The 27237-nt window shown below is 45.3% G+C and overlaps 1 protein-coding gene across 1 annotated transcript; it reads left to right on the top strand.

Moving 5' to 3' along the window:
• The first annotated feature begins 1873 nt into the window (after window positions 1–1873).
• On the top strand, window positions 1874–25457 carry LOC122550336 (E3 ubiquitin-protein ligase TRIM7-like). Its single transcript, XM_043691063.2, has 6 exons — window positions 1874–2338; window positions 5585–5680; window positions 11850–12080; window positions 14099–14121; window positions 17865–17998; window positions 24937–25457. Exons 1-6 carry the CDS (start codon window positions 1874–1876, stop codon window positions 25455–25457), a joined length of 1470 nt encoding a protein of 489 aa, XP_043546998.2.
• Window positions 25458–27237: the final 1780 nt, after the last annotated feature.

Below are 27237 nucleotides of genomic sequence, written 5' to 3'. Positions count from 1 at the left end.
CTTCTAACTTTAAATTCATATTTACTACCTTACATTGAGAACTGTCATGTCAAACTCTTATTTCTTGATCTTTCTAGATTTTGCCTAAGATTTTGTATCTGGGTAAATTGTACCTGAGATGTCACTGGGATTAGCGAAATTATGTACTTTTCACTGTACTCCAGTATTCCTGTAAAACAGTACACGTGACAATAAACCCTATTCCTAATTTTCTTTAAGTATATATTTATCTTCATCCATTTTCCCACAATTGACATCACGCTGACAGGTCTGCAGTTTTCTGGGTTAGCCTTTGTCCCTTACTTGAACAACTCCATGTCACCTTTACAATCCTGCAGGACCAATCCAGAGGCCTTTGATCTTAAATCTTCTTCAGTCTCTAACCGTCTGCTCACCTGGCTTTCTGGGAGAAAGTGGAGACTGCAGACGCTGGAGAGTCAGAGTCAAAAAGTGTGGTGCTGGAAAAGCACAGCAGGTCAGGCAGCATCCGAGGAGCAGGAGAGTCAACATTTCAGACACAAGCCCTTCACCTGACCTGCTGTGCTTTTCCAGTGCCACACTTTTTGATTCACCTTGCCTTCTGTCCCACTTAGACTCATAGAGATGTACAGCACAGAGACAGACCCTTCAGTCCAACTTGTTCTGCTGACCACATATCCTAATCTAATCTAGTCCCATTTGCCAGCCCATTTCCCTCTAAACCCTTCCTATTCATATACCCATCTAGATGCCTTTTAATATTGTAATTGCACTACCCTTTGTGTGAAAAAGTTGTCCCTTATGTCTCTTTTATATCTTTCCCCTCTCACCCTAAACCTATGCCCTCTAGTTCTGGACTCCCCCACCTCAGGGAAAAGACTTTGTCTATTTATCATATCCATACCCCTCATAATTTTGTAAACCTCTATAAGGTCAGCCTTCAGCCTCCGATGCTCCAGGGAAAACAGCCCTAGCCTATCAACCTCTCCTTATAGCTCAAACCCTCCAATCCTGGCAACATCATTGTAAATCTTTTCTGAACCCTTTCACGTTTCACAACATCTTTCCGATAGGAAGGAGACCAGAATCGCAGGCAATATTCCAACAGTGGCCTAACCAATATCCTGTACAGCTGCAACATGACCTCCCAACTCCTGTACTCAATACTCTGACCAATAAAGGAAAGCATACCAAACGCCTTCTTCACTATCCTATCTACCTGCAACTGCACTTTCAGGGAGCTATGAACCTGCACTCCAAGGTCTCTTTGTTCCCCAAAACTCTCCAGTACCTTACCATTAAATGTGTAAGTCCTGCTAAGATTTGCTTTCCCAAAATGCAGCACCTCGCATTTATTAAATTAAACTCCATCTGCCATTCCTCAGATCCCTCTGATCAAGATCCCATTATACTCTGAGGTAACCCTCTTCGCTGTCCACTACATCTCCAATTTTGATGTCATCTGCAAACTTACTAACTGTACCTCTTATGTTCACATCCAAATCATTCATATAAATGATGAACAGCAGTGGACCCAGCACCGATCCTTGTGGAACACCGCTGGTCACAGGCCTCCAGTCTGAAAATTGTTCCTCCCCACCTTCCTCCAGAACGTAAAACCCAACTTCTCAATATGTTCTGAAGAAGAGTTGGACTTGGATCACTAACTGTCTCTCTCTCTCCCCAAGTTTCTGGGTTTCTCCAGGACTTGCTGTTTTGATTTCAGCATTTGAGGTGTTTAACTGTAGCCTGGTTAATCTGCTGCAGCTGACAAAGGGTTAATCTGCAGTTGGAGTGAATCTCGAGAGTGTAACAGACAGAGTTCAGTCCCTCCCAGTCAGTCGGACTGCAGACTGCTGCTGCAGGTTACACTCTCCCCGAGGTTTCACTAAGGATGGAGGAAATGGGCATAACCGAGGAGCAGCCAACTTGTGCCTTCTGCCACTGCCCATTCCCTGACTCTGACGCACTGCCCTGTGGCCATTACCTTTGCTCCAACTGTATCGAGGATTCCCAGGCCAAGGGGAAAGCTGTGGGCAGACTGGACTGCCCGGTGTGTGCCAATCCGTCGGTCTCGGAGCCCAGGCCGGACGTGGCAAGCCAGCCTGAGGAAGCAGCTGCCTCTGCCCTCACGGCCAAGCTCCCCTTACCTGGAGGGGAACTTCAGGTGGTGAGCGTAGGTGAGCCTGCGGCCAGACTTCCCAGCGATCCGATAGAGAGACAGTGCCGTGAACACAAGGAGCCTCTGGAGTTTTACTGTGAAGACGATGGAGAGTGTGTGTGTGGGCCGTGTACAATAACAGGCAAACACAAAACCCACTCCCTGCTCAGCTTGGAAAAGGCAGCGGCCGAGATTAAGGTGAGTGAGAGGAATAAAGTTCTGCAGTGTCTTTGGGAAACAGGGATGGAGGGAGATTCAGTTGGGATCTTCAAAACCATGGAGTTAGGGTGCAGGTCACCATGAGAGGCACTGTCATCCCCCAGTTACCACACCAGAGGGTCAGTAACAAGAGCACACACAAAGACTGAAAAGAATTTACAAAGTAGCAGAGGCAGGATTCAGAGAAGTTTTTTTTATTACTTTGGTTTAGAAAAGTCTAGAAAATTCCGGAAGTTACAGTCAAAAGTATTTGAAAAGTGACCTTAAAAAGGAAACGAACAAGCCTTGAAAAGGCAAGGGTTTTGCCAAGGGCACTGGGGAAACAGCAGGACAAATGAGGATATCCTGACAACAAACTAGTACAGACACAACAGACTGAATGGCCTCCCCTGTGCTGTTAGATTCCATGAGCTGAATGAAAGGATTTTTTAGAGAGAGAAATGGTGTTGACAAGGGTGAAGATAGTGTGGACTGTATTGGACTTTGAGGGGCAGATGCTGAGAGGATGTTTCTCTCCATGGGGGAGTCTGGACCAAGGGGTCCTGTTTCAGAATAAGCCATTGAAAACAGGGATGAGAAAGGATGTTTTCTGCTTGAGGTTTTTGGTCTATGGAATTCTTTCCCTCACTGGGGGCTGGGATATAGAATATCTTCAAGGCTGAGTTTCCAATAGTGTGAGGTAAAAACAATGACTGCAGATGCTGGAAACCAGATTCTAGATTAGTTGTGCTGGAAGAGCACAGCAGTTCAGGCAGCATCCAAGGCTCGGATGCTGCCTGAACTGCTGTGCTCTTCCAGCACCACTAATCCAGATTCCAATAGTGTGAGGCAGGAAAGAGGAATTGGAGTTAAAGTTATAGTAGACTCTGCTTGAGTGGTTTAACCTTACCCTTGGGGTTTCTATGGTCAAGAGGACAGACACATCGAACATGCCAGAGCTCTGACCCTCTGCTCGATGAGATCCCGCCCAGTCACAGCTCTATAAAAATCCCAGAGTAATAGAGCTGGGAGCTGGGGAAGCTATGGCTAATAATTATCGAGTAGAGTGGTGCTGGAAAAGCACAGAGTTCAGGCAGCATCTGAGGAGCAGGAAAATCTGCTGCCTGAACTGCAGTGCTTTTCCAGCACCACTCTACTCGAGAATCTGGTTTCCAGCATCTGCAGTCATTTTTTTTACCTAATAATTATCGAGTGACAGTGCAGTGTATCTTAGCTGGAAGACAGGACTGTGGGACACTTGCCCTTCACACTGGGAAACCTAATTCTCTCAAAGCCACCATAGCTTTCCCTCCCTGGCCAAGGGTATCTGTTACCCCCTTCACCCGGCAGCCCAGGACTCCAATCTCTGTCCACCCCACTTCAGGGCACATCCCATTGCCCTCCAGCTCCCCAAACCCAGCTTGGCACCAGCCCTGTGAAAACTACATCCTTGCCAAATCCCAGCCCACACCTCCCTCTCCGTCACCCTCAGATACACCCCCTCACATACCCACTGCCATTCAACCAGGGACTGAATGAGAAATCTGAGGGAATTCCCACCCTGTGTGGGGTATGTTCCCTCTGTGCTCCCCTAGTCACCAGGGAGAGGAGTAACCGTGCAAATCAGGCCAGGCCTCCACGTGGGAGTGAGGCCCAGGCTGCTGGGGAGAGGCCACACCACCTTGGAATCCAGCAATTTCCTCCCCTCCCCTTGACTCCAATCCTATAGCTAACTTTGAGGTGTGATGGTAATGTCACTGGACTCGTGATCTAGAGACTCGGTATAAACCCACATCTCACCATAGCATCTGGTTAAAACATAAGTGCAATTATTTAAAATTGAAAACTTGCCTCATCGACACCATTAAAATCCATCTGATTCACTGGTGACCTTCAGGGAAGGAAATCTGCATCTTTACCAAGTCTGGTCTACACATGACCCTTTTTTAAATACATTTGTTTGCAGGAATTGGGTGTCACTGGCTCAACCAGCATTTATTGCCCATTCCTAGTTGCCCAGAGGGCAGTTAAGAGTCAACCACATTGCTGTGGTTCTGGAGTCACAGGTAGGCCAGACCATGTGAGATTGGCAGATTTCCTTCCCTGAAGGACATTAATGAACCACGTGGGTTTTTTCTCGATGATTGGTAATGGTTCCCTGGTCACCGTTAGAGTCCTGACTCCAGATTTTTATTGAATTCAAATTCTACCACCTGCCGTGGGGGGTTCCGAACCTGGGTCTCCAGAACATTAACAACAAAAGCAGAAATTGCTGAAAAGCTCAGCAGATCTGGCAGCATCTGTGGAGAGAAATCAGAGTTAATGTCTTGGGTCCAGTGACCCTTCTACAGAACTGATGTAGCCAAATGCCAGCAAATGGCTGGTTGGCACAGATGAGTTGGACTGAAGTGTCTGTTTCCATGCTGAATAACTCTATGTTTCTATTAGTCAGTCGAACAGTTGGCACAATGCATCAACAAAGGGTCAAGTGATGCTCTGGTGCCCTGAACCTCCTCGGTTTCAGTCCAGCTGCTGTGGTTGCCAACTCTGATTAGGGGGCATTCCAGTGACTTTGTCACATGACTTCCTGCCCCTAATCCTCACACCATTGGGCACAGAGCATGTCAATCCTCATGATGTTCTACCTGCCCAGAGCCAATTAGAAAACAATTCTGCTAGCCATGCGGAATAGCCATTCCTGAATAAACATGTTATTACACTACCATTCAATTTGTTGTAACAGAGCCTCCAGCAGTAAATGGTGATGGTGCGGGAGGACATCAAGCAGAGCAGCTGGAGCAGTCTTCTCTGGAGGAAAGGGTGTCTTTTGCAGATGGTAATCCTAACGTGTCAGGGATCCCACAGACAGAAGATTTCCATAACCAGGTGTAAAGCAAAGACTTAACTCCATGTGAATAACATGTCTTCTTTCTTTAACCTTAATCTCCCTTCACATTTGGAATGACTGATGCGAGTGGCTGGAGATTCTCTACTCAATGATCTTTGGAATATCTGTTTATTCCTATTTCATGTAACATTATTATTAAGAGAAAAGTGATCATGGAAATAGGAAGATCCTACACAATTTTTGCTCTTGCTCTGAAGTCTCTAGGCCAATTCTGGAGAGTTGGTAACCCTGAGGAGCATCCTTGAATGTTTTTTCTATCTGTAAGTGACTCAGTGATGACAAATGAATCATGTCTTACATTAAAGTTCACATTGAAATATTATTTACTCTCTTTGCAGGGAAAACTACTAAGCAGCGTGAGGAGTATTCTGCAAACTCAACAAAGTTATCATTTCAAATACCAGGATCTCCAAAAATCAGAAGATGAATTGAAGGTAGGCACATAAACACACACATAACACACACACTCACAACAGACACACTCACACGCGCACACACTCGCACACACACACAGACATATACACAGACACACATGCAGACACACACAGACACACTCTCACACATAGACACACTCTCACTCACAGACACATACAGAGACCCACTGTCACACATAGACACACACAGAAACATTCTCACATAGACACAGTCACACACACAGACACACTCTCACATATAGACACACACACATACACACAGACACACTCTCACACATAGACACACACACAGACACACTCTCACACATAGAGACACACACACACAGACACTCTCACAGACACACTCTCACACATAGACACAGGCACACTCACATACAGACACACACAGACACACTCTCACATTAACACACACACTGACACACTCTCACACATAGACAGACACTGACACACTTTCACAAATACAGACACACACTCACACACACAGACACACACACACAGACACACTCTCACACATAGACACACACAGACACACTCTCACACACACACTGACACACTCACATGCAGACACACTCTCACACACACTGACATACTCTCACATACACATGTAGACACACACACAGCCACATCTCACACATAGACACACACACACACAGATGCACTGTCACACATAGACACACACACAGACACACAGACACACACACACAGACCCACTCTCACACATAGACAGACACACAGACACACATACAAAGACAGAAACACTTGCACATATACATTCACAGACACAAATAATCGTGCAGATGCACTCACATTCACATGCACACAAATGCACACATGCCTGCACACTTACATGTTGTTACATGTGAACACACACACACACACACACACACACACACACACAAATACCTCTCACTCATTTCACTTCTCTGCCAGCCAGCTAATATGTTACACCCTACACCATGAGCTTTTATTTCCTGCTTAACTTTTAATGTGGCACCAATTAAATACCTTCAGGGAATCTTAGGAGAGTAGAAGTGGGGATGTTCATCGATAATTGCACAATGTTCAGCACCATTTACAACTCCTCAGATACTCAAGCAGTCCATGTTCAAAGCAACAACATCCAGCCTTGGGCCAACAAGTGGCAAGTGACATTCATAGAATCAGAGAGTCTAGGTGTCGTATTGCACAGAAGCAGACGGTTCGGTCCAGCTCATCCTGAACTGAACAAGTCCCATTTGCTTGTGTTTGGCCCATATCTCTCTAAACCTTTCCTATTCATGTGCCTGTCCAAATGAATTTTAACTGTTGTAATTGTACCCAGTTTTACCACTTCCTCAGGCAGCTCCACATTGCCTCCTTGGGTCCCTCATACATCTTTCCCCTCTCACCTTAAATCTTTGCCTTTTAGTTTTGGGCTTCTGTGCCGTTGGAAAAAGACCTTGACTATTCACCTTATCTATGCCCCTCGCGATTTTGTAAACCTCTATGAGGTCACCTCATAGCATCCAACGCTCCAGGAAGAAAAGTTCCAACCTATCCGGCCTCTCCTTACATCTCAAATGTGGGCGGCATGGTGGCTCAGTGGTTAGCACTGCTGCCTCTCAGCGCCAGGGGCCTGGGTTCGATTCCAGCCTCGGACGACTGTCTGTGTGGAGTTTGCACATTCTCCCCGTGTCTGTGTGGGTTTCCGTCCACATTCCAAAAATTGTGCAGCTCAGGTGAATTGGCCATGCTAAATTGCCCATAGTGTTAGGTGCATTAGTCAGGGGGAAATGAGTCTGGATGGGTTACTGTTCGGAGGGTCGGTGTGGACTTGCTGGGCTGAAGGGCCTGTTTCCACACTGTAGGGAATCTAATTAAACCCTCCAGTCCCAGCTAAAAATCCCTGCTAATTTTTTTCTGTATCCTTTCATTCCACACAAATTCCAGACAGTGACCATCTCCAGTAAGAGATAATCTAACCACTGCCCTTTGACAATCAATGGCATTACTGTCTCTGAATCTCTCACTATCATCATCCATTGTCCAGAGACTCAACTGGACTCACCACATAAACATAAACTCACCTCCTGATTCCCAAAAACCCGTCCACCATCTACAAGACCCAAGTCAGGAGTGTGATGGGTGCAGCCCCAACAACACTCAAGAAGCTTAACGCCATCCAGGACAAAGCAGCTCACTTTATTGTTTGATTAATTGATTGATTGATGCACTACATCCATAAACATCCATTTCCAATGCTCAGTAGCAGCAGTGTGTACTGTCTATAGGATGCACTGCAGAAATTCACCAAAGATCATCAGACAGCACCTTCCAAGCCAATGTCCACTTACACTTTGAAGGATAAGGGCAGCAGATACACAGGAACACCACCCTCTGCAAGTTCCCCTCCAGGCTACTCACCATCCTGACCTGGAAATATATTATCATTCCTTCACTGTCGCTGGGCCAAAATCCTAAGGGCGTTGTTGGTCTACCCTACAGCACATCGATTGCAGCGGTTCAAGAAGGCAGCTCATCCCCACCTTCTCAATGGGGCAACTAGGGATGGGTAATAAATGCTGGGCCCAGCCAGCAATGCCCATGTCCCACAAATGAATAAAAACAAATCCTTACCCAGAGTAATTCTGCCAACCAGATCTTTCCAGTTTCTTTGTAGGTTAAAGTCTCTGTAATTATTGCCATGCCTTTATCACAAGCACCCAATATTTCTTCTTGTAGACTTTATCCCTCATTGTGGTTACTGTTGGGAGGCTTACAGACCACTCACATTAATAAATTCATTCCCAGAATATTCTTCATATCTATCCAAACTGATCCTACATTTTGATTTCCTGAATCAAGGCCATCTTTAACCATCACTAAAAAGTATCCTTCATTCACGCTTCTCTGTCTTTACCGAGCTTCTTATTCTTCTTAAAATCCAAATACCCATCGATATTCAGGTGCCAATCTTTCATCCATGTCCCAGTCATGGCCATCAGGTGGTAGTTATTCACTTCAATTAATACTATTCACTTACTTTGTTAAAAATGCTAAACACACTCAGATACAGAACCTTTAGTTTGAACTTTGTAAGCTCTAGTCTTGATTCTGTCTCCTCTCTGACTCTTCCCGCCATTATCTGATCCTCATTTCCCATATTACTATTTCCCTCTCTTACCTTGTCTACTCTTATTTACGGAGGAGGAGAAGGTGAGGACTGCAGATGCTGGAGAGTCAGAGTTGAGAGTGTAGTGCTGGAAAAGCACAGCAGGTCAGGTAGCACCACACTCGCAACTCTGACTCTTATTTACCACATCTTTCCATGTTTAGAACATAGAACATAGAACAATACAGCGCAGAACAGGCCCTTCGGCCCTCGATGTTGCGCTGACCTGTGAACTATTCTCAGCTCATCCCCTACACTATCCCATCATTATCCATGTGCTTATCCAAGGATTGTTCGAATCTCCCTAATGTGGCTGAGTTGACTACATTGGCAGGTAGGGCATTCCACCCCCTTACCACTCTCTGTGTAAAGAACCTGCCTCTGACATCTGTCTTAAATCTATCACCCCTCAATTTGTAGTTATGCCCCCTCGTACAAGCTGACATCATCATCCTAGGAAAAAGACTTTCACTGTCTACCCTATCTAATCCTCTGATCATCTTGTATGTCGACAGGAAAGTCGACATTTCGGGCATTCCTGATTAAGGGCTGATGCCCAAAATGTTGATTCCCCTGCTCCTTGGATGCTGCCTGACCTGCTGTGCTTTTCCAGCACCACACTCGCAACTCTGACTCTTATTTACCACATCTTTCCATGTTTAAAACATAGAACATAGAACAATACAGCGCAGAACAGGCCCTTCGGCCCTCGATGTTGCGCTGACCTGTGAACTATTCTCAGCTCATCCCCCTACACTATCCCATCATTATCCATGTGCTTATCCAAGGATTGTTCGAATCTCCCTAATGTGGCTGAGTTGACTACATGTCAACTACAGGTTGCAGGGGGCAGGTAGGGCATTCCACGCCCTTACCACTCTCTGCGTAAAGAACCTGCCTCTGACATCTGTCTTAAATCTATCACCCCTCAATTTGTAGTTATGCCCCCTCGTACATGCTGACGTCATCAATCTAGGAAAAAGACTTTCACTGTCTACCCTATCTAATCCTCTGATCATCTTGTATGTCTCTATCAAATCCCCTCTTAGCCGCCTTCTTTCCAATGAAAACAGGCCCAAGTCTGTCAGCCTTTCCTCATAAGACCTTCCCTTCAGACCAGGCAACATCCTGGTAAATCTCCTCTGCACCTTTTCCAATGCTTCCACATCCTTCCTGAAATATAGGGATCAGAACTGTTCACAATATTCCAAGTGTGGCCGCACTAGTGTTTTGTATAGTTGCAGCATGATATTGCGGCTCCGGAACTCTATCTCTCTACAAATGAAACCTAACACACCGTATGTCTTCTTAACAGCACTATCCACCTCAGGCGCCTCAGGCGACTGACTGTGTGGAGTTTGTACATTCTCCCCGTGTCCGTGTGGGTTTCCGCTGGGTACTCTGGTTTCCTCCCAAAGCCAAAAATGTGTAGGTTAGGTGAATTGGCCATACTAAATTGCCCGTAGTGTTAGGTGCAGGGGTAAACGTAGGGGATTGGGTCTGAGTGGGTGCGCTTCAGCGGGTTGGTGTGGACTTGTTGGGCCGAAGGGCCTGTTTCCACACTGTGGGTGATCTAATCTAATCTAATCTAATCTAATAAAAACCTGGGTGGCAACTTTCAGGGATCTATGCACATGGACTCCAAGATCCCTCTGCATATCCACACTACCAAGAATCTTTCCATTGACCCAGTACTCTGCCTTCCTGTTATTCTTCCCAAAGTGCATCACCTCACATTTAGCTGCATTGAACTCCATTTGTCACCTCTCAGCCCAATTCTGCAGTTTATCCAAGTCCCCCTGCAACCTGTAACATTCTACCACACTGTCCACTACTCCACCGACTTTAGTGTCATCTGCAAATTTACTAATCCATCCACCTATGCCTCCGTCTAAGTCATTTATGAAAATGACAAACAACAATGGTCCCAAAACAGATCCACCCTCCTACTTATCTCTTAGCCCCCCCTTCCACCCCCACATTCCTGATGAAGGGCTTATGCCCGAAACGTTGACTCTTCTGCTTCTCGGATGCTGCCTTGACCTGCTGTGCTTTTCTAGCTCCATGCTTTATCACAGTAGACTGACAGTGTTGAGTCACCTGTGGCGTTGAGTGCTCATCTCACATCTGTTTTCTTTTGGCTTTTCCACAGAAGGTGGCATCTCTGGCCAGGTGAGAATGTATTGCCCTAATTAAGAACATGGTGATAAGCAGAGCCCCAGAGTCCGTGTTTACCCATGTCCCTATAGGGCTACACACTCTCATTGGAGAGAGACAACTGGTGCTGGGTTAACCTGAGGGTCAACACACCTCGGGCGAGGGAAGAGATTGAGAAGGAGTGACCTTCATGGTAACCTCAGCTGGTGTGGGAATCCTGTGTCGCAAACTAGCTGCCCAGCAACTGAGCTAACCCTGAGCAATCGCTCAGCCACGGTAGTTCAGAGTCAGCCATTTTGCTGTGAATTTGGGCCCGACTGTAGGTCAGACCGGGTAAGGGCAGAAATTCCCCTTCCTAAATGACATTTTTATATCAGATGGGTTGTTACCACAATTCAGTAGCTCCAAGATCATTATTACTAAGTCCAGCAAGTGATTCCATTAAGTTATGGAATTTAAAGTCCCCCGGTCACCATGCTGGGGTTCGAACCTAGCTAAAAACATTGTAGATGCTAGAAAACTGAAATAAAAATAGAAATAGCTGGAAATTTCCAATATGTCAGGCAATTTCTGAGGAGAGAAAAAGAGTGACTATATTTTAGGCTAGTGATCTTTCTCACAAGAGTACTCCAACATCTAAAAGAGTTTTGGAGATGAGTAGACCTAATTTTCCCTACTCTTTGCACGAAGCACTGCTTCCTGATCTCACCCCTGAAGGATCTAGCTCTAACTTTAATGCTCACCCTCACCCCCACTCATGATTCGGATGTCCCCCACCCAACCAGGTAACAGTTTTTCTCCATCGACCTCCGACAACCTTTGAATTAGATCTAACAATCTGATCATGAATTGAAATTTCAGATGCAGATCAATCGGCTGCAAGAAAACATATCAAAGAAGTTCTCCGAGTGGAGGAAGAACCTGGAGGAGGATGAAGAGAATGTGCTGAAAATGATTGACGAGGAAGGAATCCGACTGACGGCTCAGAGCAGCTACTGTTCTAAAACATTAAATGAGAAGATGGATTTGATCAAATTGATAGATGATGAGGCCCAGAGTCTGACACAAGGCGATCGTCTGTCATTTTTCCAGGTAACTGCAGAGGAACCTTGATTATCCGAAGGACACGTTCATCGAATGTCTGATAGCATAGTTAGCCAAGGATCAGGACTTTGCAATCTTGTTCGGATAATCCGAAATTTGGTTAATCGATCGCCGGATAATTGGGGTCCCTCTGTACTACTGCCAGGACCATATTTAGAATGGAAACCATCTTTGTAAAGGTGTCCTCCTCTCAGTGGGGGCACTTTACTGCCACCACTGGTTGGATGTGGTAATTACAGCAAGGCAAGATGTTTGAGGCCATGTGACCACTGGAGTTTGTCATGCAGATGTATACGTTGAGGGCAAAAATGACCTCAAAATAAGAACTGAATAGCTCACTCTATCCTGTAATATCGGTACCTGAAAATTAGACTTGGCTTGTCTGCCAAATGTAATACCACGGGAGGCCTACTAACTATTGAAGTGTCATCTGCACTCAAAATGTTATTTTGCCCTCTCTCCACAGAAGCTACCTGACCCGCTGTGATCACCAGCATTTTTTTGTTTTCAAGTCAACTGAATGTTATTGGAATAAATTTAAAAGTCACACATTACCAGGTTATAGTCCAACAGGTTTAATTGGAAGCACTAGATTTCGGAGCGCTGCTCCTTCATCAAATATCTCACAACCACCTGATGAAGGAGCAGCGCTCCAAAAGCTAGTGTGCTTCCAATTAAACCTGTTGGACTATAACCTGGTGTTGTGTGATTTTTAACTTTGTACACCCCAGTCTAACACTGGCATCTCCACATCATTGGGATAAATGTTAGCCTAGCCAATGAAATCCCATGAATTGGTTTTAAAAAAAAACTAAAGTATTTTCTGCATACAAAATCTGAACTTGATTTTACTGACATTTGTGCATCAATATTTTTAAATTCTCATTGTGAATTACTTTATCCAAATTTATAATGGGAACTGGCTATGTAAACATGTCACAGTGTAATCACTATAGCTGAGGCAGAGGCTCACCAGAGGCAACACTATAGCTGCTTTGTTTCTCTGGCTTTTGCATCTCAGTTTGCTGCAGAAAAATTCATACATTCTAACCAATTCTGCTTTCTGAACAGCTGTTAGATTTCAGTATGTAATTAGATGCAAAACCCAAGATTCATTTAAAAATAAGGAATAAAATGTCTAGCTTAAATGGATAACGTCGACATAAAACTTTAGCCTGCTTTGACCTGGATATTATACATAGTGTCGACTTCACATTTGTAACCCACTGGTATATTACAGCTCTGCAGGCTACACTTACTTATCAGCTCACAAACTTAATGTGACCATAAAAACTTCATTTTTTATGTTAATGGGCAGGCCCTGATGTTGCCATGGTCACACATTGAGGCCTGTATTATATTTGTGGACAATGACGAAAAAAAACCACTGGTGCCACCAGAGTGTCCCTCTCGGGAGGAAATCTGCCCGGTCTGGCGTATGTACATATATATGTAACTCCAACCCAAAGGTTGAGCCTTAACTGCCCCAGAGAATCATAGAATCCCAAACAGTGTGGGGAGAGGCCATTCAGCATGTCAAGTCTGCACTGACCCTCTGAAGGGTATTCCACTCCCACACCCCGACCCTTGTAACCTTGCATTTCCTACTTACCCCACACAACCCTGAGCACTATAGCCAATTCAGCATGGCTAATGCACCCTACCTGCACATCTTTGGACTGTGAGAGGGAACCAGAGCACCCGGAGGAAACCCACACAGACACGGGGAGAATGTGCAACTCCACATGGACAGTCACCTGAGGCTGGAATCGAACCTGGGACCCTGGTGTTGTGAGGTAGCAGTGCTAACCACTGAGACACTGAGACATGGGATGAGCAAAAACTGTTTGACAGCAGAACTCACATTCTGTGAATGATGATAAAGAAACTTTGACAAACACGTCCACCATTTACTCTGGGAGACAACACTCTAATATGAGACTAATGTTCTTTTATTTCGGTGTGTTAACTTAATGCTCTAACTTATTTTTATTTCTCCCCTACAGAAATCTAAACAGCTCCTTTCAAAGTAAGTTTCATTTAGTTGAACAGGTAGTACTGACTTACAGCTCAGGACTGTGCCCTGGAATATTGGAATAGTTGCAAAGGTCCCTGAACAGTCCTCATGAAGATATGGTTCTGCCTTCACATTGAGAGTACCCTTGATCATGTTGTGTGGCACAATCCCCATGCTAAATGGGATAGATTTCAAACAGATCTAGCAACTTAACTCTGGGCATCCATGAAGCGCTGTGGGCCATCAACAGCAGCAGAATTGTACTCCAGCACAATCTGTAACCTCATGGTCCAGCTTAGACCCCATTCAACTATTACCATCACACCAGAGGATCAACCCTGGTTCAATAAGATTGCAGGAGGGTATGCAAAGAGCAGCACCAGGCATCCCTGAAGATGTGGTCTCAATCTGGTGGGGCCATCAAACAGAATTAACAATGGAAGCAGTCTGAAATAGTCAAGGTTAAGTGATCCCTCAACCAATGGTATGGCCAGCCACTATTATTAATAGTGGTGGACAATTAAATAACTAACAGGAGGAGGCTGTATAAAAACCCTATCCTCAATGGGTGTCACTGCAGGTGCTGCTTGATAGCACTGTTGATGACACATTCCATCACTTTACTGATGATCGAGAGTGGACTGTTGGCGTGGTAATTGGCTGGGTTGGATTTGTCCTGCTTTTTCTGCACAGGACATACCTGGGCAATTATTCACATTACCGAGTGGATAACAATGTATAACTGTACTGGAACAGCTTGGTCAGGGGAGCAGCAAGTTCTGGAGCACAAGTCTTCAGTACTATTGCCGGAATGTTGTCAGGGGCCATAGCCTTTGCAGTATCCAGTGTCTCCAACCATTCCTTGATATCACGTGGGGTGAATGGAATTGGCTGAAGACTGGGACCTGTGATGCTGGGGACCACTGGGGGAGGCCGAGATGGACCATCCCCTCAGCACTTCTGGCTGAAGGTTGCTGGGAAAGCTTCAGCCTTATCTTTTGCTCCGAAGTGCTGGGCCCTTCCATCATTGAGGAGGGGGATATTTGTGGAGCCTCCTCCTCCAGTGAGTTGTGTAATTGTCCACCACCATTCGCGACTGGAAAAATCTTGATTGGGTTTTTTGAAGAAGTAACAAAGAGGATTGATGAGGGCAGAGCAGTAGATATGATCTATATGGACTTCAGTAAGGCATTCGACAAGATTCCCCATGGGAGACTGGTAGGCAAGGTTAGAGCTCATGGAATACAGGGAGAACTAGCCATTTGGATACAGAACTGGCTCAAAGGTAAAAGACAGAGGGTGGTGGTGGAGGGTTGTTTTTCAGACTGGAGGCCTATGACCAGTGGGGTACCACATGGATCGGCACTGTGTCCACTACTTTTCATCATTTATATAAATGATTTGGATGTGAGCATAAGAGGTATAGTTAGTAGGTTTGCTGATGACACCAAAATTGGAGGTGTAGTGGACAGCAAAGTGGGTTACCTCAGATTACAACGGGACCTTGATCAGATGGGCCAATGAGCTGAGAAGTGGCAGATGGAGTTTAATTTAGATAAATGTGAGGTGCTGCATTTTGGGAAAGTAAATCAGAGCAGGACTTATACACTTAATGGTAAGGTCCTAGGGAACAAAGAGACCTTGGAGTGCAGGTTCATAGTTCCTTGAAAGTAGAGTCGTAGGTAGATAGGATAGTGAAGAAGGCGTTTGGTATGCTTTCCCTTATTGGTCAGAGTATTGAGTTCAGGAGTTGCGAGGTCATGTTGCAGCTGTACAGAAATAGGTTAGGCCACTGTTGGAATATTGCGTGCTGTTCTGGTCTCCTTCCTATTGGAAGGATGTTGTGAAACTTGAAAGGGTTCAGAAAAGATTTACAAGGATGTTGCCAAGGTTGGAGGATTTGAGCTATAAGAAGAGGCTGAATAGGCTGGGGTTGTTTTCCCTGGAGAATCGGAGGCTGAGGGGTGACCTTATAGAGGTTTATAAAATCATGAGGGGCACGGATAGGATAAATAGACAAAGTCTTTTCCGTGGGTTGAGGGAGTCTAGAACTAGAGGGCATACATTTAGGGTGAGAGGGGAAAGATATAAACGGAACCTAAGGGACAACGTTTTTACGCAGAGGGTAGTACGTGTATGGAATGAGCTGCCAGAGGAAGTGGTGGAGGCTGGTACAATTGCAGCATTTAAAAGACATTTGGATGGGTATATGGATAGGAAGGGTTTGGAGGGATATAGGCCGGGTGCAGGCAGGTGGAAGTAGATTGGGTTGGGATATCTGGCTGGCATGGACGGGTTGGACCGAAGGGTCTGTTTCCGTGCTGTACATCCCTATGACTCTTTGTGGCAAGACTTTAGAGCTTAGATCTGACCCATTGACTGTGAGATCACTTAGTTCTGTCTATCACTTGCTACATAAGCTGTTTGGCATGCAAGGAGACCTGTTTGGTAGCTTCACTAGGTTGATACCTCATTTCTAGGTACGCCATTTAAGACAGAGATGTGAAGGCTGGGTTGTTGAGTATAATCAAGACTGAGACGGCCAGATTTTTAATTAGGAAGGGTTCTGGAGAGAAAGAAAACAGGAAAGGGAGTGGAGGGTCATCAGATCATTGATAGATTTGATGGACTGAGTGGCCTACCTGTAGTCCAACGTCTGAGGTGTTGCTTCGAGCGTTTTCTTGCCCTCTTCACTGAGCCATGATTAATATCCCATCTCGATGGTAATAACGTGTGGGAAAGGCCAGGCTCTGAGGTTACAGATTGCATTCAAGTACAATCCTGTTGCTGCTGGCGGCCCACAGTGCCTCCTGGAGGCTGAGTTTTGAGTTGCTGGATCTGTTCAAAGTCCATCCTCAAGTGGAAGATGGGACTGGAGCTCCATATCAACGGTGTGGCATCACTCCCACCATATTTCCATGGAGACAAGTGCCTGTAGATTGGTGAGGATGTAGGTTTTTTTTCTCAGTTGGAACTGAACTGGAATTTCCGTCTTGCTCTTCCTTCACTGTCACTATGACAAAACTGTGGCCTGAAAGCTCTATGGCTGTACCCACATCAGAAGGACTGTCGTGGTTCAATTCAATGGCTCGGCACTATCTTGTTAAGGATGGGCGGTAAATGCCAGTCTTGCCAGGGATGCCCGCATCCTACAAATGAATCAAAGTACATTATTTAGCTCACCACCACCTTCTCATGGACAACTAAGGATGGGCAATAAATGCAGCCAGCAAAGCCCAAGTCCCATGAGTGGATAAAAAAAAAAATCAATCAGATCATCTCTTAATTTCAAATTCCCTGCTTGCAAAGGTCATGGAAGTGAAGTTGATCATCGCTTCCAAAGAGAAATGGGAATGTGTGCGGGGCTCTGGAGCTCAGAGCAGTGTGATGGGGTGAATGTGTTTTGAAGGAGCTTTCACAGATACAGAGGGACAAGTGGCATTTGTAATCTATCACTAAATAAAAGCCAGAAGACCCGCGAATGCTGTAAATCAGAAACAAAAACAGAAGCTGCTGGAAAAGCTCAGCTGTGAAGAGAGATCAGAGTTAACCTTTCGGTGACCTGAACCTGCTGAGCTTTTCCAGTAACTTCTGATTTTGTTGCAGTCCATCACTATGTTTCCAAAAACATAGCGCGCTACCAAATTGATGCTGACCGTATTTTCGCGAAACACCTCAAACCGGTATGAAAGCTGCTGTGTAAGAGCACATTGTTCTTGTCTGAAGCAAAGACAATGTTTCCTCTTCCATCCTAGGGCAAGAGAGCTTCAGAACCAAAAACCACTAATCAATCAGAGGGATATGTTGAACATCCGTTCTATATCTGAACAAGTCAAGGTGCTGATCGATAAATCGATGGCATATTACTCGATCATACTGAACATGATAGGTAAGAAATTGAAGCAATTGATAAATTGTTAACAACTTGTTAACATCTGGGCAGAGTCCTTGAACAGTGGAAGAAAGGAGGCAGACCCTAGCAGAGGCTGAAATATAAATGGAGACAGCCAGTCAGACAGAGATAGATACAGATTTGTCAACATAGACAGACTGCCCCTCGACATTCAATGATGTTATTTTCACTGAATCCCTCACTATCAACATCCTGGAGTTACCATTGACCAGAAGCTCACCAATAAACACAGTGGCTACAAGAGCAGGTCAGAGGTTGGGAATACTGCAGTGAGTAACTCACCTCCTGACTCCCCAAAGTCTGTCTATCATCTACAAGGCATAATTGTGGAGGGTGATGCAATAGAGTCAGAGAGTCATAGGGATGTACAGGACGGAAACAGACCCTTTGGTCCAACCCGTCCAGGCCGACCAGATATCCCAACTCAATCTAGTCCTACCTGCCAGCGCCCGGCCCATATCCCTCCAAACCCTTCCTATTCATATACCCATCCAGATGCCTTTTAAATGTTGCAATTGTACCAGCCTCCACCACTTCCTTTGGCAGCTCATTCCATACACGTGCCACTCTCTGCATAAAATAATTGCCCCTTAGATCTCTTTTATATCTTTCCCCTCTCACCCTCAACCTATGCCCTCTAGTTCTAGACTCCTCCATCTCAGGAAAGAGACTTTGTCTATTTATCCTATTCATGTCCCTCATGTTTTTATAAACCTCTATAAGGTCACCCCTCAGCCTCCGATGCTGCAGGGAAAACAGCCCTAGCCTATTCAACCTCTCCTTATAGCTCAAACCCTCCAACTCTGGCAACATCCTTGTAGATCTTTTCTGAACACTTTCAAGTTTCACAATATCTTTCCGATAGGAAAGAGACCAGAATTGCACACAATATTCCAACAGTGGCCTAACCAATGTCCTGTACAGCCGCAACATGACCTCCCAACTCCTGAACTCAATACTCTGACCAATAAAGGAAAGCATACCAAACGCCTTCTTCACTATCCTATCTACCTGCGACTCCACTTTCAAGGAGCTATGAACCTGCACTCCAAGGTCTCTTTATTCAGCAACACTCCTGAGGACCTTACCATTAAGTGTATAAGTCCTGCTAAGATTTGCTTTCACAAAATGCAGCACCTCACATTTATCCATAAATACATTGGGCAATTTAGCGTGGCCAATTCATCTGACCTACACATCTTTGGATTGTGGGAGGAAACTGGCGCACCCAGAGGTAAACCCACGCAGACACGGGGAGAATGTGCAAACTTCACACAGACTGTCACCCAAGAGTGGAATCAAGCCTGGGAATCCTGGCACTGTGAGGCAGCAGTGCTAACCCCTGAGCCACTGTTTTCCATCTCCCCACCTGACCTCCCTTTAGGATGAGGGTCACGCTTTCAGAATAAGGCTTCGCCCATTTAGGACAGAGATGAGGAGAATACATGTCCGAAAAGTAGAGGAAATAGAGTCCTACCTCAAGGCAAAGGTAGTAAATTCTTGATAAGCAAAGGGAGGAGGGTTGAAAGACTGAAAAAAAGAGTAATCAGATCTTATTGAATGGCCTCTCATGAATCTATCTACCTCGGCTTAAAAATATTTAGTTTCCACCGCCTCTTGAGGGTGACTGTTCTTTTGAGGGAGGGCTTGATCTCTTCAATCTCTAAAAGCTGGGGATATGTCTCACTCCGGCCTCCATTGTTCACCTTTGCGTAGATGCCCAGATTCCCAGCAGAACCCATCGCTGCTACCGGACAACCTCTCATGGCCGAGACCTCCTGTGGGAGAAGTCTGACCCGTTCCCCCATCCCCGGCCTGTTAACACCACCCCTCACATCTCCAGGGCTTTACTCCCACTCAGTCAGTCAGTCAGTTTGGGGCAGGGAGGGTCACTTTAGTGCAGTGTGAAGTCCTGCCCATGATCACTGTTGTAATGTAACATAGATCTCAGAGCAGGAGTAGGCCATTCAGCCCTGCTCTGCCATTCTGTGCGATTATGGCTGATCCTCTGCCTCAGTGCTATATTCCTGCCTTCTCCTCATGGACATTCTTTCCTTTAAAGTCTACAAATGAATCAATCACTTTCCGGAATATACTCAGTGACTAGGCCTCCGTAGTCAGCCACACTCTGAGTGAAGAAATCTTTCCTCATCTCAGTCCTAAATTGTCCACCCTGTATCCTGAGACTGTGTCCCCTGATTCTAGACTGTCCCACCCAGGGGTAACATCCTTCCTGCAGCAAGTCTGTCCAGGCCTGTTAGAACTGTGTACGTTTCAATCAGATCTCCCGCTCATCATTCTAAACCCGAGTGAATACAGGCCCAGCCAAACCAACCTCTCCCCCAGAACAGTCCTGCCATCCTCGGGATCAGCCGAGGACATGTAACAGGCACTTGGTACACAGCAAGATCCCACAGGTAGCAATGTGTTAACAAGTAAATAACCCATTTCCTGAGATGCTGATTGAGGGATAAATGTTATCCAGGACACCAGGGACAAACATTTCTCTGAAATAGTGCCACAGGGTCTTTGACATCCACATGAGAGGGGCCTCAGTTCAGCATCTAAGCAGAGCAGCAGCATCGTCAACTTGGTGTTGCACCTTTGACCTTTAGTTCTGTGTTCAAGTGTCAGAGGGGAATTTGAACCCACCTCAACCTTCTAAACTGGGAGGTGACAGTGCAAACCAACTGAACCAGAGCCTACAATTCACCAGTTCCCAAGTGAGAAAGCAGAACTGAAGCCAAATTTTGGCCATGGTCATATTAAAAGACAGAGCTCTTTCAATGGGCCAAATGGTCTACTCATTCTTCTATTCTAGTGTTTGCTGGGACTAATTCACTCTTTGAAACAGCCAACATGAGCTTCAGTGCTCTACTGGTTTAGGATCTGTTTGTAATTTTTTTTATGCTCGTGGGACTTGGATGTCACTGGCTGGGCCCAGCATTTATTGCCTGTCCCTAGTTGCCCCTTGAGAAGGTGGGGGTGAGCTGCCATCTTGAACTAATGCAGGCCCTCCAAGCCTGTGCCAATCTAAATCTACTGTCTAAACCTGTCGGTCAATTCCTAAGCATCTGTATCACTCTGCTCCCCACTTACTCAAGCATCTGTCCGGACACACCTTAAATGAATCTACCGTGCCTGCCTCTACACCTCTGCTGGCAAAGCATTCCAGACACCTACCACCCTCTGTGTAAAGTACTTACCGCGTGTATCCTCCTTAAACGTCTCTCCTCTCACCTTGAACGCGTGATCTCTCGTTATTGAAATCTCATCGTGGGATAAAGCTTGTCTCTATCTACCCTGTCTATACCCTTCATGATTTTTGTAGATCTCAATCGGGTGCCCCATCAATATCCTTTTTTCTAAGAAAATAATCCTAACCTACTTAACCTCTCTTTGTAGCTAGCACCTTCCATCCCAGGTAATATCCTTGTAAACCTTCTCTGCACACTCTCCAAAGCGTCCACATCCTTTTGGTAATGTGGTGACCAGAACTGTACACAGTATTCTAAATGTGACCGAACAAGGTGACTTGTACAATTTTAACATGACCTGCCAGCTCTTATACTCAATACCCTGTCCAATGAAGGCAAGCATACCATATGCCTTTTTGACCACTCTATCCACCTGTGCAGCCACCTTCAGGGTACAATGGACCTGAACTCCCAGATCTCTCTGCCCATCAACTTTTCCCAAGGCTCTTGCATTTACAGTGTAGTTCGCTCTAGAATTAGACTTCCTAAAATGCATCACCTCACATTTGCCTGGATTGAACTCCATCTGCCACTTCTCCGCCCAACTTTCCAGTCGATCTATATTCTCCTGTATTCTTTGACAGTCCCCAATGCTTTCTGCTACCCCACCAATCTTCGTATCATGTGCAAACTTGCTGATCATACCATCAGTGCCCTCTTCCAGATCATTTATGTATATCACAAACAACAGTGGCCCCAGCACTGATCCCTGTGGAACATCACTGGTAACCTTTCTCCATTTTGAGAAACTCCCTTCAACTACTATTGTCTGTCTCCTGTTGCTCAACCAGTTCTTTATCCACCTAGCTTGAACACCCTGCACACCATGTGACTTCACTTTCTCCATTAGTTTACCACAGGGAACCTTTTTCAGACTGGAGGCCTGTGACCAGTGGGGTGCCACAAAGATCAGTGCTGGGTGCTCTACTTTTTGTCATTTATATAAATGATTTGGATGCGAGCAGCCCCAGCCTGTTCAGCCTCTCCTTATAACTCAAATCCTCCAACTCTGGCAATATCCTTGTAAATCTTTTCTGAACCCTTTCAAGTTTCACAACATCTTTCCGATAGGAAGGAAATCAGAGTTGTACTCAGTATTCCAAAAGTGACCTAACCAATGTCCTGTACACCCATAACATGACCTCCAGGTTCCTATACTCAATGCACTGACAGTAAAGGAGAAAGTGAGGACTGCAGATGCTGGAGATCAGAGCTGAAAATGTTTTTCTGGAAAAGCGCAGCAGGTCAGGCAGCATCCAAGGAGCAGGAGAATCGAATTTTCGGGTTTCTTCAGGATTCCTGAAGAAGGGCTTATGCCCGAAACGTCGATTCTCCTGCTCCTTGGATGCTGCCTGACCTGTTGCGCTTTTCCAGCAACACATTTTCAGCACTGACAGTAAAGACAAGCATGCCAAATTACCTTCTTTGTCCTACCTACATGTGACTGCACTTTCAAGGAACTATGAACCTGCACTCCAAGGACTCTTTGTTAAGCAACGCTCCTCAGGACCTTACCATTAAGTGTATAAGTCCTGCCCTGATTTGCCTTTCCAAAGTGCAGTCCTCACATTTATCTAAATTAAACTTCATCTGCCACTCCTCGGCCCATTGGCCCATCTGATCAAGGTCCCATTGTACTCTGAGGTAACCTTCTTCGAATGAATGCCTCCAATGTCGTAGAAAGGTAGAAAATAGGAGCAGGAGTAGACCATTCGGCCCTTCAAGCCTGCTCTGTCATTCAATAAGATCATGGTTGATCATCCAACTCAGTTCCCTGTTGCTGCTTTCTCCCCATGCCCTTTGATCCTTTAGCCCCAAGAGCTGTATCTAACTCCTTCTTGAAAAAATTCACTGATTTGGCAAAAAACACTTTCTGTGGTAGTGTATCCCACAGGGTCCCCACTCTGTGGGGAAAGACATTTATGCTCATCTCAATCCTAAATGGCCCATTGCTATGTGTGAACTATGATCCCCTGGTTCTGGATTCCTCACTCAGTGGGAATATCTTTCCTGCATTTGTTGTGTCTAGTCCTGTTAGAATTTTATTGGTTTTTATGAAATCCTGCCCCATTCTTCTCACTCCAGTGAATGTAGTCCTAACCGATCCAATCTCTCTTCAAACATCAGACTGCCATCCCAGGACTCAATCTGGTAAATCTTTGACTTGTCAGACTGAGAGGGTGAGCAGAATGCTCTTTCCAGTTACATATTGGGAGCAAACACCACAAGTTTCATTCACCTGCGGCCTACCTCATCTCCCGAGGCTGAGCCAGAGTGTGTGCGACTTTGGTGTTGAGTTTCTGCCCACACGCCTGCTCTGGTTCCACCTTCACTGGATGTGGCTCACTTGGTCACGTTCTCCTTGAAGTCAAAGGTTCTGGACTCAAGAGGATTCCAGTGTAGACATCCTTACGGAGAGCTGGATAAACCCAATAAGACAACGGAGCAGAAATTGGCCACTCAGCCCATTGAGTCTGCTGCACCATTCAGTGAGATCATGGCCGATCTCATAATCCTCAACGTCATTTCTAGGTCAGGCAGCAGCTGCAAGGAGAAACAGTTCAACATGCTCTAATGGAAAATAGGACGGCCTGAAAGGTTAACTCACCCTCCTTTGTGCGTTCTCTCTCTCTCTCTCCCCCCCTTTACCTGTGGAATTTCCCAGTCATTTGGTCACCTGACCTAGATATCTCTTTGTAAGGCTTGGTATCAAATTAAATTTGCTCCCTTGAGGCATCTTGGAGATGTGTGACTATATTGGGGGCTGTATATAAATTTGATTTGGTTTGATTGAAGCTTTATTGTCACATATATTTCAATACAGGAGTGAAAACTGTACAACATTGCCACATATGGCACCATCTTAGGTACAAAGGTATGAAGGTGCAAAACTCAGATACAAGTAATTGCACAAAGAAATAAACTTAAAAGGAAAGCATTACTGCTGTTAGTGATAAATAGAAAAATAAAGAAATAAAGTTAAAAGTTAACATTACAGTCCTTCCTCGTATTAAGTGGAAAAATAAAGGAATGAAGGTAAATGTTCAACAGACTTTCTTAAGTGCACTCCCTGCAAGGGCAATGTGGTGGCTCAGTGGTTAATACTGCTGCCTCACAACACCAGGGACCTGGGTTCAATTCCAGCCTCAGGTGACTGTCAGTGTGGAGTTTGCACATTCTCCCTGTGTCTGTGCGGGTTTCCTCCAGGTGCTCCGGTTTCCTCCCACGATCCAAAGGTACGCAGGTTAGGTGAATTGGCCGTGCTAAGTTGCCCATAGTGTTCCGGGATATGTAGGCTAGGTGCATTAGTCAGGGGTAAATATAGGGTAGAGGAATGGGTCCGGGTGGGTTACTCTTCAGAGGGTTAGTGTGTATTCTGTTGGGCCAAATGGCCTGTTTCCACACTGTAGGGATTCTACTCTATTCTAAAACAAAGGCTCAGTTTCCTCTGCTTTGGCTCACTCTCTGTGAGATTTCAGGCTTCCTGCTCTTGTAAACCAGCGTAGATGCTGGGGTCCTCCCTCTCGGACACTAGCTCTAACCACATTGGGCTCAGACCTCCATGTTGCTGTGCTGCAGACCTCACTCTGGTAAGGACCTGGCACTGTAGGTGACAGATTAGCATCATAACAGTTCCCTGCTTCTCTCTCTATCTAGGTGAATGGGCACGGCTCACCCTGGATACCAAAACCGCCTACTGGTTCTTGACCGTCTCTGAGGACGCCCGCTCCCTGACGTTCGGATACGACCTACAGCCTTACCCGTCCAATCCGGAGCGGTTCAGGACCCACCGTCAGATTCTCTGCTGCCAGAGCTTCACCTCGGGTTATCACTCCTGGGTGGTGCAGGCTGAAGGCATTGCCTGGGGCATAGGGATCGCCTACGGGAGTATAGCGAGGGAGGGAGAGAGCTCAGATCTGACCAACTCCAACAAAGCTTGGTGCATTCACCTGAATCATGGCACCCTCACAGCCAGTCACAACGGGCTACACACTGATATCATCAAGGAGCCATTGCACAACAGGTTCCAGGTTGAACTAGACTATGAGTCAGGCTGTGTGTCGTTTTACCAGGTGGGGGACACTCCCCAGCACTTATACACATTTCGGACCATTTTTAGGGAGCCTGTATTTCCCGCATTCTCTTGTTTCTACATTTCCTCCATAAAACTGTGTTAAACACGATGTTAGAGAGGATTTTACAGCACAGTCTCAGGCCAATCAGCCCATCCAGCTCGTGCTGTTTAATCCCTTCATGAGACCTGTCCCACCTCATTATTTCCCATCCCCTTTCACTGAAGTTATCTAGTTTCCCCTGAAACGCATCCATGCCATTCACCTCTTTGCCGCTCTCAAAAGAAACAAGCTTTCCCCTGAACTCACTACAGGATTTAATTATTCGCTATTTCACTCACATTAACAGGTAGTGACAGTTGGAAACATTCAGTGAGGCACATCAGCCAGCGGTCACAATCACAAGTGAAAGCATTTTCTTTACATCAATCTTATTAATGTTTCCTTTCCTTAATGTTAAGAATATTGTTTTTCTTAAAAAAAAATCCATTCTTGGGAAGTGAGTATTTGTTGACCTTGCCTAATTGAGCAGGCCATGATGATGAACCGCCTTCTTCACCCTCTGCAGTTGATACTCCATTTTGTTGTCATTTTATACAGACCTGGGCCATTTAAGAGGGAGGTAGAGTTAAGACTCAAAAACGTTGCTTTGCGTCTGGGATCACATTTAGGCCAGACAGGGTAAGGATGGCAGAGATATACGGACAGAGCCTTTGGGAAGTTATTTGCCCGACTTGACCATAGGGGGCTATTTGTTTATGGGGCTAGGTTAAAGCCACGGTTTACCCACTTTTGGATGAACTTAGAGTGAAGATCACGAATGCAGTTCAAATTATTCCGCAGCAAATGGAGGTTGTTTTCAACAAGGCGTATAAATAGATTCAACAATGTATTGTAAAACATAGTGGTCATGTTGAAGCCTAGATATTTGACCTATAATGCATTGAAACCTTTTGAATCACACTCACATATGCTATTTACAGTTCACCACTATTGTGTGTACATCCAATATTACTAACACGTAAAGTTATGCAAGTATGCTATTAAAAAATCCTTTCAGTAGAAATGTGACACACCTTTTTGTATTTCCATTCACGGGATGTGGGTGTTACTGGCCAGAACAGCACTTTTATTTTTTCATTATTTTGCAAAGTCTCCTAGTCCAGGGAACCCTTCCTCACAGTATACTGGCTCTGGCCAGCTACAGAACAGCATTTATTGCACATCTTGAATTGCCCAGATGGCTGTTAGGAGTCAGGCACATTGTTGTGCAGTCACGTGGACAGAAGAACATTCAAATCAACAGCAAGATTTGGCCATTCAGCCTTTTGAGCCTGCTTCCTAACCTCCATCCACATTTTGCTCGTCACCTTGCACCCCCTTACTTAACAAGAATCTACCCATTTCTGTGTTAAGAATGTACAGGGCTTCTGCTTGCATCAACTTTTTAGGAAGAGAGTTCCAAAGACTCTCAGAGAGAAAAACACCTTATCTCAGCTCTGTAAAAAATGACCTTTAAATGGTGACCTCCTAGTTGTACACTCTCCCCCCCCAAAACCACCGTGTCAATATCAGGATTTTATATCTTTCAATCAAGTCACCTCTCACTCAGCGGATAACAGCCTTGCCTATCCCAACCTTTCCTCAGAATACAACCCATTCCAAGTGTTAATGCAGTAAACTTTCTCTGAACTGCCTTCAACACAATTATGTCTTTCCTTAAATAAGGAGAACAATACTGTGCACAGTAGTGCAGTTTTTTAATAATGAAGTTTTAGACCCACTTCTCTCTCTCTCAAACTTCATGTAAAATTCAGTCATATTATGATCACTGCTACCTACAGGAACCTTCATTCTGAGATCACTAATTAATCCTATCTCATTA

Source organism: Chiloscyllium plagiosum, unplaced genomic scaffold, assembly GCF_037043375.1.
Source record: "Chiloscyllium plagiosum isolate Xiang-an unplaced genomic scaffold, Cpla_swu_hap1 HiC_scaffold_5, whole genome shotgun sequence".
Taxonomy (NCBI): Eukaryota; Metazoa; Chordata; class Chondrichthyes; order Orectolobiformes; family Hemiscylliidae; genus Chiloscyllium; species Chiloscyllium plagiosum.
Note: the sequence above shows the minus strand (reverse complement) of the source record. Positions and strands in the feature narration are given on the sequence as shown.

Coding starts and splice junctions, on each gene's coding strand:
- LOC122550336 (XM_043691063.2), top strand. CDS start 1,874: ATGGAGGAAATGGGCATAACCGAGGAGCAGCCAACTTGTGCCTTCTGC. Junction 2,339..5,584: donor AGGCAGCGGCCGAGATTAAG/GTGAGTGAGAGG, acceptor CTCTCTTTGCAG/GGAAAACTACTAAGCAGCGT. Junction 14,122..17,864: donor TCTAAACAGCTCCTTTCAAA/GTAAGTTTCATT, acceptor CTTCCATCCTAG/GGCAAGAGAGCTTCAGAACC.